The sequence below is a fragment of the Petaurus breviceps genome, unplaced genomic scaffold (assembly GCF_028583685.1).
Source record: "Petaurus breviceps papuanus isolate PSGF00001 unplaced genomic scaffold, PetGlider_PUasm1.0 173, whole genome shotgun sequence".
NCBI classification, from domain to species: Eukaryota; Metazoa; Chordata; class Mammalia; order Diprotodontia; family Petauridae; genus Petaurus; species Petaurus breviceps.
The window spans coordinates 21,130,415-21,140,715 of record NW_027185759.1 but is presented as its reverse complement, the minus strand read 5'-3'; the positions used below and the strand labels follow the sequence as shown (position 1 = coordinate 21,140,715).

The 10,301-nt window shown below is 43.8% G+C and overlaps 1 protein-coding gene and 1 long non-coding RNA gene across 4 annotated transcripts in view; one reads left to right on the top strand and one right to left on the bottom strand.

Annotated features, from left to right (window-relative positions):
• The window catches only part of SPTSSB (serine palmitoyltransferase small subunit B), a 30,276-nt gene extending 22,943 nt beyond the window's left edge, over nucleotides 1-7,333 (top strand). For all 3 annotated transcript variants that reach the window (XM_069083522.1, XM_069083523.1, XM_069083521.1), the window contains one exon: nucleotides 5,719-7,333. In XM_069083522.1, the coding sequence (XP_068939623.1) occupies nucleotides 5,744-5,983 (240 nt within the window). In that variant the 5' untranslated portion in view covers nucleotides 5,719-5,743 and the 3' untranslated portion in view covers nucleotides 5,984-7,333. The remainder of the gene's footprint in view (nucleotides 1-5,718) is intronic.
• LOC138157750 (uncharacterized) overlaps nucleotides 4,891-10,301 on the bottom strand; it is a 20,365-nt gene continuing 14,954 nt past the window's right edge. Inside the window, exon 3 of the long non-coding RNA XR_011167447.1 lies at nucleotides 4,891-5,000. This is a non-coding gene — a long non-coding RNA (uncharacterized lncRNA). The remainder of the gene's footprint in view (nucleotides 5,001-10,301) is intronic.

Genomic DNA, 10,301 nt, shown 5'->3' with positions numbered 1-10,301 from the left:
GGATGGATGGATGGATGGATGGATGGATGGATGGATGGATGGATGGAAAAAATTAGAATCTCAAAGGGTTTAAAGAAAATGAAACATAAAATCTAACCAGATGAATTTTAATAAGAATAGATGAAAGTCGGGGAGGCCAGGTAGCACAGCGAGTAAGAGCACCAGCTCCAGTGTTGGGATGACCTGGAGATCGAATCTCAGGCTTAGACACTTAGCACCCACCCAGAAACACCTGGCCGTGTAACCTTGTGCAAGTTACTTAACCCCAATTGCTTAGGGGCGGCCAGGTGGCTCAGTGAGTAAGAGCACAGCTCCAGTGTCAAGATGACCTGGATCAAATCCGGGCTCAGATACTCAGCACCACACCCAGAAATAACTGGCCTTGTAACCATGAGCAAGTTACTTAACCCCGATTGCTTTCAAGAAAAAATAAAGAATAGATGAAAGTCTTATATTTGGGTTCAAAAGATCAAATATAAGTTATGGGAGGCAAAAGTAACATATGAAAAGGACCTGGGAGGTTTTTGGGACATCAAAGTTCATGATTCCAGAGCCTGATGTGGAAGTCATAAGGGAGAATGCCAGCTTGGAGCTCATTAGTAGAACTGTAAAGTCCAGAACAAAGGAGGTGACCATCCCACAGTGCTCCACCTCAGACAGAGCACGCATAGATTACCACATTCAGTCTGAGGGACTAATGTTATGGATAAGAATTGGTATGATCTGGCATAGATTTAGCACTAAAAGGGACCTTAAGAAGTCATCTGATCCAGTCCCTTACAGCAAGGGAAACTGAGGCCAAGAGGTCATTTTCTCTGGGTCTATATCCAAGATGTGATTCAAACCTAGGTCTACCTGATTCCAAGCCCAGAGCTCTACCTATCACACTACACTATCTCTCTCAAATCATTGCTGTAGTTCAGTCATTGCAGTCTTAGCTGACTCTTTGTGACCCCATTTTGGGTTTTCTTGGCAAAGATATTGGAATGGTTTGCCATTTCCTTTTCTTGCTCATTTTACAGATGAGGAAGCTGAGGCAAAGGGGGTTAAGTGACTTGCCCAGGGTCACAGAGCTAATACATACTTAAACATTGTTGACTTGTTGACTTTTTTTGGTGTGTCATGGAGCCTTTGGGAGTTTCTATAGACTCCCAGAATCTTGATCTCTTCCTGACTCCAGGTTCAGCATTCTATCCACTGTGCTATCTAGTTGCCCAAATCATAGGATTATATAATTGAGGGCTAGAAGAAACCCTGCTGAGAGAACATTTAGTCAAATTCCATTTCACAAATGAAAAAACTGAGATCTAACAATTCAAATCATACAAGTGACTAGAACATTGAAGGGACCAGCAATTGTCTTTTACCAGGATCAGGAAAATAAAAGACATGGGGGAGGAATAATCACCATCTTTAAACATTTTACACCTATAGAAGGCAGTCCTGGAGTCAGAAAGGCCAGGCTTTCTGTCCTGCCTCCATCCTGGCCTTGTGGGTTCGGGTAAGTCCCGGCCTCTCAGGCCCCTTTGCATCTTCTCACCACTGAATTACAGCAAAGGGACCTCCCTGCGTGGGTTAGAGGCACTTTCCTCATCATAAGCTCCTATGTTAATAGAATCCCAGATATAGCCGAGAATGATATTATGTAAGACAATTAAACTTATCCAGAGGCCAAAACTGGGACCAATCATGGTAGCTCCAACAGGAAGGCAACAAAGGGGAGCATTTCCTAACAACTACAACCAAACACAAGCGGAATGGGATGCCTTGGGAGGCAGAGAATCTCCCTTCCAGCAGAGGCCGGGTGGCTGCTTGTCAGAGCCGATGGAGGCAAGATTCAGGCTTTAAGTACTGATGGAAATAATGGATGCTGGAAGCTGCTTCTACCCTGAGACTCTTTGTTTCTGTGATAATTAAGTCTTAAGCATACTTAATACTATAATTGAGTCCAGTTTCATTGAACAGGTCCGAAGAGGAGATCTGGTTAAGGATGGAATTATGAAGTAACCAATAGGGAGGCCAATGTGAAATCTACCATGCCTCAGGTGCTGAATCAATAAAACATTTTGTGTGCATAACGCAACGCTAGGCCCATGGGGCATGCAAAATCATTAGCATTTTTTTTAAAAAACAGGACAAATTTTTTTCATATTTGGCATAGTATAAATGCTGATTTCTTAGAAGGTCAAATATCACAGAATCTTCAATCTAGGGTTGGAAGAAGCTTTGGAGGTGATCCTGTCTGAAATGAGAAAGCTGAGACCCAGACAAAGTAGCTTTTCCAAGGTCACACAGGTAATCCGTGCAGGGGCTGGCGCTGTGAACTCATCCTCTAACTCTCAAGCCAGCATCTTTCCTCTGTACCACACACATAAAACAGCTTTCATCTTCAGGAGAAGAGAGTGGACAAACCACTGTGGTTAAGTTAACCAGAAAGACGCCAGGCAAGTTTGATATTGAACCATCAAGGCGAGAATTGAGGAAGGGGAGTAGAGATTGCCCCCAGAAGCTAGAATGAGCACTACGAAGGCTTACAGATGTAAGGAGTGTGGCTCTTGTTGCTGTCATATACAAGAAATAAATCGGCCCTCTGGCAAACCCCACCCCACCCAGCTGTGACCAGGAGCTGGTGCACCTGGAGCAAATACCTCAAAGTGTGCCAGGGGCACACATTAGGAAGCATGCCCTCCGTGGAAGACAAGGGGAGGCAGGAAGGCCTGGAGAGGTCCAAAGCTCATCCTTTAAAGTGCTACTCTCACTGACCTCTAAATTTTGGTGGTGGTGTTCGGTTATTTCAGTCATGTCCGACTCTGCGTGACCCCACTTGGGGTTTTCTTGGCAGACACTGGAGGAGTTTGCCATTTCTTGCTTCAGTTCATTTTACATGGGAGGAAACTGAAGCAGAATTGTATGACTTGCCCAGGGTCACATGGCTAGGAGGTTTCTGAGGTCAGATTGAAACTCAGGTCTTCCCGATTCCAGGCCCAGCACTCTATCCACTGTGCCACCAGGCTGCCTGCCCTCCTTCTAAATTCAGTGCACTCTAAATGCACCAGGGTTCAAAGCCTTGCGACCCCACCCTAGTTACATATCTGAGTCTCTCCTTAGATAACCCAACTTCTGTTTCACAGGCAGGTGACTGTTTCCATTTTGTTTTTTTAATGTGGCAAATCTGAAGCCTATGAAAGCTGAGTGACTGTCAAAGGGGTTTTGTGCTGTCAGAAGAGGTGCCCAGCCCAGATCTCTGCCAGCCTAACGCTTCCAACACAGACACTGACCACCTGGATTCCTAAAAGCCGAATTCAAACAATTTTCTTTTCCCTTGGGAAGGAAAAAAATGTGTTTTTATCTCTGTGTTTCAGTGCGTAGAATCCACTGTCAGGAGTGTCCTGAAATTTGGAGGGTTCCTTTCTTTCTTCTTGCCTGAGAAAACAGTTTAGCTCTCTGGAACACTTCAAAAGGCACAACTGTGCCCCACAGAAATCCTTAGGATGCTCATCTCCAAGGGAAATGTTCAAGGCTGTCCAGCCCCTGCCCTTAGAGGAAGCTAAGAGTCTCCAAGTCCCAACCCCAGGCTGACTGAAGGCTGGCAGGTTCTGAGCAAGGTTTAGTCATTTCCACAGTTCTGAACTCCTCCCTTCTTGGTGACTCAGGGCCGGCGTTATCAGGAACATTTTTTTTTCCCTTTACTTACCACAAAGCACCCCCTTCTGATTTCCTGCCTGAATCAAGTCCAAACAAAGCCAGGCCCTGAACAAGCAGGCCCAAATTCCCTCCCCTCCCTGGGGTGCTAAGGGACAGGATGGAACCTTCCCTCCAAATGAATCACGTTGAAAAGGGGCAGGTGAAGGAATCCTGAGAAGCACTGACTTAGCCTGGCAGCCAGTTACCTCTCCTTCACCTGGGAAAGGCTGTGGATAGAGCCCTGAGCCAGGAGTCAGGAAGACATGAATTCAAGTCCTCCTTTAATACTTACTAGCTGTGTTACCCTGGGTAAGTCACAATCTCTGTGGGTCTCAATTTCCTCTCCTATAAAATAAGCAACTTAGATTTGTTGATCTCTAAATAAAGAGCACAAAATACACATAAAAATAGGAGACTTAAATTCAAGGTCATATGAGAGGGAGCTCCTCCATAAACTCCAATGGCTCCCTATTACTTCTATGGTAAGATATGAACTCTTGCTAGCTTTTAAAGCCCTACACCCACTTTCCAGCTCCCTGTAATCCAGCCAAACCAGCTTTCTTCTGTCCCACCCACACCAACCTCCATCTCCTCTGCCTTTGTGCTGGTCGTGTCCCATGCCTGGATTGCACTCACTCCTCACCTCCAAACACTAGTGTCCTTCCTCCAAGACTGTCTCGTGTTTATTTAGCTGCACTTTATTGATATTTATTTTCTTACATGTGGACTCCTTTCCCTCATGATATTTATATAGCACTTTGAGATTTGGAGTCATTGTGTTGTTTCAGTCATGTCTGGCTCTCTGTGACCCCATTTGGGGTTTTCTTGGCAAGGATTCTGGAGAGGTTTGCCATTTCCTTCTCCAGCTCATTTTACAGATGAGGAAACTGAGGCAAACAGGGTGAAGTGACTTGCCCAAGGTCACACAGCTAGTAAGGGCCTGAGGCTAAATTTGAACTCAGGAAAATGATTCCAAGCCCAGCATCCTATCTACTGCAACACCACCTAGCTGCTCCAAGATTTACAAAGCAATGTACAAAGGTCTCCTTTTATCTTCTTAACAATGCTGGGATGTGGATGATATTATTCTCCCCACTTGATAGATATGGAAATTGAGGCAGTTATTTTTATTATTTTTTTATTTTCATTTTTTTGTGGGAGTCACACAACCCAGTAAATGTCTGCAGCTGGATTTGAACTTGGTCCTCCTGACTCCGGGTCTAAGGATTTATCCAATGGCACCACATCACTTCTTGCTTCATTCTTGTATCTCCAGGGATGCCAAACCTGGAGTCTGGCATACAGCATCTTGTTGACTAAATAATGAGTTGAGAATTGATTACTAGGATTTTTTTAGAAGACAAGACAAATTCTTTCATGTTTGCAATAGTGTAAATGCTGATCTCTTAGAAGGCCAAAGACACTATTAGTTTCTGCTGCCCCTAAACGTTCTGTAATGGGCCTCGCCCACTAGGCCTCATTCACAGAATGTGAATCTTGTACTAGGATTTCCTCTGTTGAGAAACAGAAAAGTTAATTTTCACGTTTCTCTGCAGGTGTGTCTGTGTGTCTTTAAACATCAAGCAAGTCTTCCGTTTCTAACATAATTCAATATAATGAGCCTTAAAATTTTACAAATGGCATTAATAGAGGACCTTCTTGTATGCTTAAAGATTTTCACATCCTCCCTCCTCTTCTTCTTTCACATTCCTATCCATAATACAAAGTAAGGATCTCCAATACAGTGAATTCCCTGTCAGAATCACACCGTCATTTCTCATCTTGAACTAACCTGAGGAAGGCCTCCAATCTAGCACGTTGAGTGGATTCTTTTTGCCAAAATAATTCATGGAATAAGACCATCTGTGGAGTGCATGGCCCCATAAAAGCAATCGCAGGCCTGATGGAGCATTGAACTGGGGTGTTAATTTGATCTAACCTGGGGTGTTCATTCAATCTAGCCTGGTGGTCTGGGAATCACATGTTTTGGTTGTCAAACTTGTGATTCTGCTAAGCTGTGTCCTTCTGCCACAGGTCCCATCGACCGCCGTTGGCTGCCATGATGAACATAAGGTACGTGAGGGACTACTTTGCCTGGCTTTATTACCAGTACACCATCATCAGCTGCTGCGCTGTCCTGGAGCCCTGGGAGCGGTCCATGTTCAACACCATCCTGCTCACCATCGTGGGAATGGTGGCGTACACGGCCTACGTCTTCATCCCCATCCATGTGCGCCTGGCTTGGGAGTTCTTCTCAGAAATATTTGGAGACCAAAGTGCTGCTTCTACCTCTAACTGAAATTGCTCAACACCAATAGGGAAGGGCTTCCACACTCTGTGAAGTTCCATTACATAATGATATTGTTGCTTAGGCGTTTCTGGTTTGTGTGAACATTGCACCCTCTTGAAACATCTGACCTGAAAAACAGACTCTTATCTATGCACTACTCTACACTTTCTGGGTTTGGAAAGGTTATTCACTGATCACAATATGCACCAAGTACCCACAATGCAATTTCTCCATAAGAAAAATACTTCTCACATTCTACACTCTCTCACAAAGAAACATTAGATCCGTCTGCTTCTCAGATCCATGATTTCAAGTCTATTTTCTATCAGAACAATTTCTTATCTAAGTCTGTCTGGTAAGCAACAGCCACAGTGACAGGCACTTATGAAGACCATAGGAAAGAGGGGCATTCGGGTACCCAAGAGAGAAGGGCAAATGATATTTCTGTAAGGAATGCTGCAGGATATAGATTCTCTATTCTGTTTGACAGTGTATGAGAGATGTGAACCCAATTACAGGAACACCTCAAGGCAGCCTCTTCTGGAAAGCTGCCTGTTTCCTACACTGGTTTGCCCTCAAATATACAAGAAGGGTTTGAGGCAACTACACCTTTATAGAAAATGGCTCATGCAATCTTTTCCCCAAAAAGCATGACCAACACTGGGGTCATGGTGGTTTAAAATCAGCAATGATGGTTTCCCAGAATGGTGAAATTATTGTCATTCAAAGTAACTGTGAGTGCAAGAGACAAAATCTGATCAAAGCCGATTCAGCTACCATGTCTTCCAAAGTTGTCTTGCCTTGCATGATACTAAATAAATAAACAAATAAAATTTAATTTAAAAAAAGGCAAATTGCTTTCTTGTTATGCTATCACTCAGTAGAGCAAGAAAAGCATGTGTTGGGGGCCATGAGAGGACATGCTGATAAATAGACTGGAAGTAATATTCTCACAGCAGGAAGCCTACGGCTCCAACTAAAAGCTTTAATGCAGTGGCTCCTTTGCAGAGCAGCGATGAGATTTATTAAATCATCTTGGAATGTTTACCATGAGTTTCTAATTGTATTGCTGACTCAAATGTGAATGCCAAAGAGTAAGCTTTGTACCATTTTTTTTCCTTTACTGACATGCACTAGTGCCAATGGAAGGGGAGATGTAAATAGTGTTCAAACAATATTTGGACAACTCTGACATATCAAGAAGAAATTATTTATTCAGGAGAGCTCTGGAAAGCAAAATGTTTTGTGTTCAAGGAAGGATTTTTGTATTTGTCAAAAAATAAGGGCGTGTATTGAAGATGACCCAGATCTGAACACAGATATATTGTTTTTTGAAAAATAAAAGTTAGTTTAGTTGTTGTGGTGGTGGTTATTTTTACATTACCATCTTGACGTGCATTTTGTTCTTTTTGCTTTGAGTAACTTATAATGTATAAGGTTTTTCCTGATCCAGTCCTCTCTGGCTTACTTTCTTACATCTGAAATGTGGCCTCCATTAAATTTCTCTTAATAGAATTCAGTACTGGAAGATCTAATCCAAACACCTCACTGTACAGATGAGGAAACTGACCCAGAGATGGAAAATGAATTGCCCGAGATCACCCCAGTAATCCATAGCAGAGATGGGAACCGAACCCAAGGCTTCTGATTCCCAAACCCAGAGCAGCACAAATGAACAACTCCAGCCCAACACAGAGCCCAGAGAATGGTCCTCCCCTGTAACTCTCTCAAATGAGGGGTTGGACTAAGTGGTCCATGAGGTCTCCACCATCTCTAAGGCAACTCAGAGCCCCATCTTCCTAGGCACTTACCAACCATTTACTGAAATGCAATTGGCAAGAGCTGGGTTCAAGTCCTGCCTCTGACATATGCTGATGGCATGGCACTGGGCAAGTGACCTCACCTCCCACTGCCCATCAGTCCTCTAAGGCTCTGAGCAAGTCACAGTCAAGTTGCCACCCACAACTGTGAAAGAGCTCCACAGTGGGAACCAAGCAAAAAATATATGCACACACACATATGGAAAGAGGGAGAGATGGGGAGAGAGACAGAGGGAGACAGAGACAGAGAGAAAGACAGAAACAGAGAAAGAGAGACAGTGGGAGACAGAGACAAAGAGAGACAGAGAAAAAGACAGAGGAAAGACAGAAACAGAGACAGACAGAGAGAAAGACAGAGAGTGACAGAGATACAGAGACAGATAAAGACAGAGAGAACACAGAGGGTTCTTAATCTGGGGTGTATGATTCGTTTTTAATTCAAGGTATCACAAAAGTCTTAGTGTACTTTTAAGCGTTAATATCTTAGAACTTCACAAACTCTCTTGGAATACCTTGTATTTTGTTCATTGTAGTTCAAAGTGATTGGCTTCCTTTGTAATCCTACGAATTTTGTCTTATGCTCTTAAAAGCATTATTCAAACCAAGTGTTCATAGGCTTCACTTAACAGTTTAAGAATGTTTGATATCTATATACCAAGATACAGAGACAGAGAATAAAAACTCTCGCCTGCCTTCAAGCTGCTTACATTTTATTGGAAGACTATACCACTTACACCGATACATAAATGCATGATAATTTGAGGAGAGAGGGAACACTAACGATGAGGGAGATGAAAAGTGACCTCTGAACTGAGAATTGAAGCACCGTCCTGCTCCATCACAGCTGCTTTGGGGATGAAGGGGACCGAGCCACAAGCTTTCACAGCAGAAGCAGGCCAGATGGGAATGTTCAAAGTAACAGACTTTTACCATGGGACATCATTCTAAACAAGATCTGAGGCCTCAGCAGTGAAAAGAGACAACAGTAGAATAAATAAAGCTACGTTCTAGGCAATGAATATATCTGGACACCGCCCAGGGTCTCCATCATCCAACAGAGTGGCATCAGATGCAATGATTCTCTGGCCCCAATAAAAGGAACCAGGGATTCAGGATCTCGGGAGAAGCTGCCTTCCCAGCTTGGAACCCATAACACCAAGAGCTAACTTTGCATGGGCATGTCTGAGTGCTGATATCCAGAGTTCTCTGCTGTTCCAGGAGAGTGAGGGCCGGTGGCAAAGCCTTCCATGGCCACATCAAGTCACTTTTCTGCCTCTGACAGCACAAGTAGCAGGAACCCAGGGTTTGCTCAGAAGTACAGTGCAGGGCCAGAAGCTTCCCATAGAAAAGATTCTATCAAGGAAATATAGAAGATTCCAGAAAAGGACCAAGGCCAAGGATGCCAGTCAAGAACAGAGGGCAAGGTTAAAGCAGAGAAGGTCTGGCATGAGACAGGCTAGAGCCAGAGAAGTATGGAGATTCTCTGGACTCTTGGAATGCTACAAATAAGGGCCCTAGATTGGGGCTGAAGTTAGAAATGCTCCCAGCTCAGAACAGCAGCTAGATGGCAGAGCGGATAAAACATGGGACTTGGAATCAGGATGGTCTTAGTTCAGATTTTGCTTTGGACACTAGCCGTGTGACTGGACACATCCTTTAACCACTGCCTCAGTTTCCTCATTCATAGAATGGGGATGATCACAGCACCTACCTCATGGTGCTGTTGCGAGGATCATAGGAGATAACAAGCAATGCACTTTGCAAACCTTGAATAGCTACATAAGTGCTGGTACTGCTGTTCAGTTCTGTCTGACTCTTCATGACTCCATTTGGGGTTTTCTTGGCAGAGGTACCAAAGACGTTTGCCATTTTCTTCTCCAGTCCATTTTACAGATGAGGAAACTGAGGCCAACTGGGTTAAGTGACTTGTCCAAAGTCACACAACTAATAAGTGCCTGAAGCTAAATATAAGTCTTCCTGACTCCAGACCCAGCATTCTATCCTCTGCACCGCCTGGCTGCCCAACATAAATGCTAGGCTACTATCATTATTATTAACGATTAAGCCCAAAGTTGCTGCAAGAGAAGCACTTTGTAAACCTTAAGGGATGTTATAAAATCAGCCTAGATCCTTATATTTAGGTAGAAATGGAGAAATATCTGGGAAGGGGTGAAGATCTTGCAACTGGACTATTCCTCTCTCCCTTTCTAGCTTGAATTCCGTATTTACCTGATACAGTCCCAGAAGAAGTGCTTCACCTCCCCCACAGCTTCCCCTGTAAGGCTAATAGGGGAAGAAAACACCTCCAACATGATCAGCCAATGGCAGGTCCTTGTGGACAGTCATCTGTGTTGCCATGATCTACTTTCTCACAGCAATAATTTCTACTCCATATTGAATATGTAAGACCCCATTCAGAGAGCTATAAGAATTCTCCCTTCATCTCTATCCTATGAGGGAGGGAGGGAGAAGGGAAGAGAGAGAGAGAGAGAGAGAGAGAGAGAGAG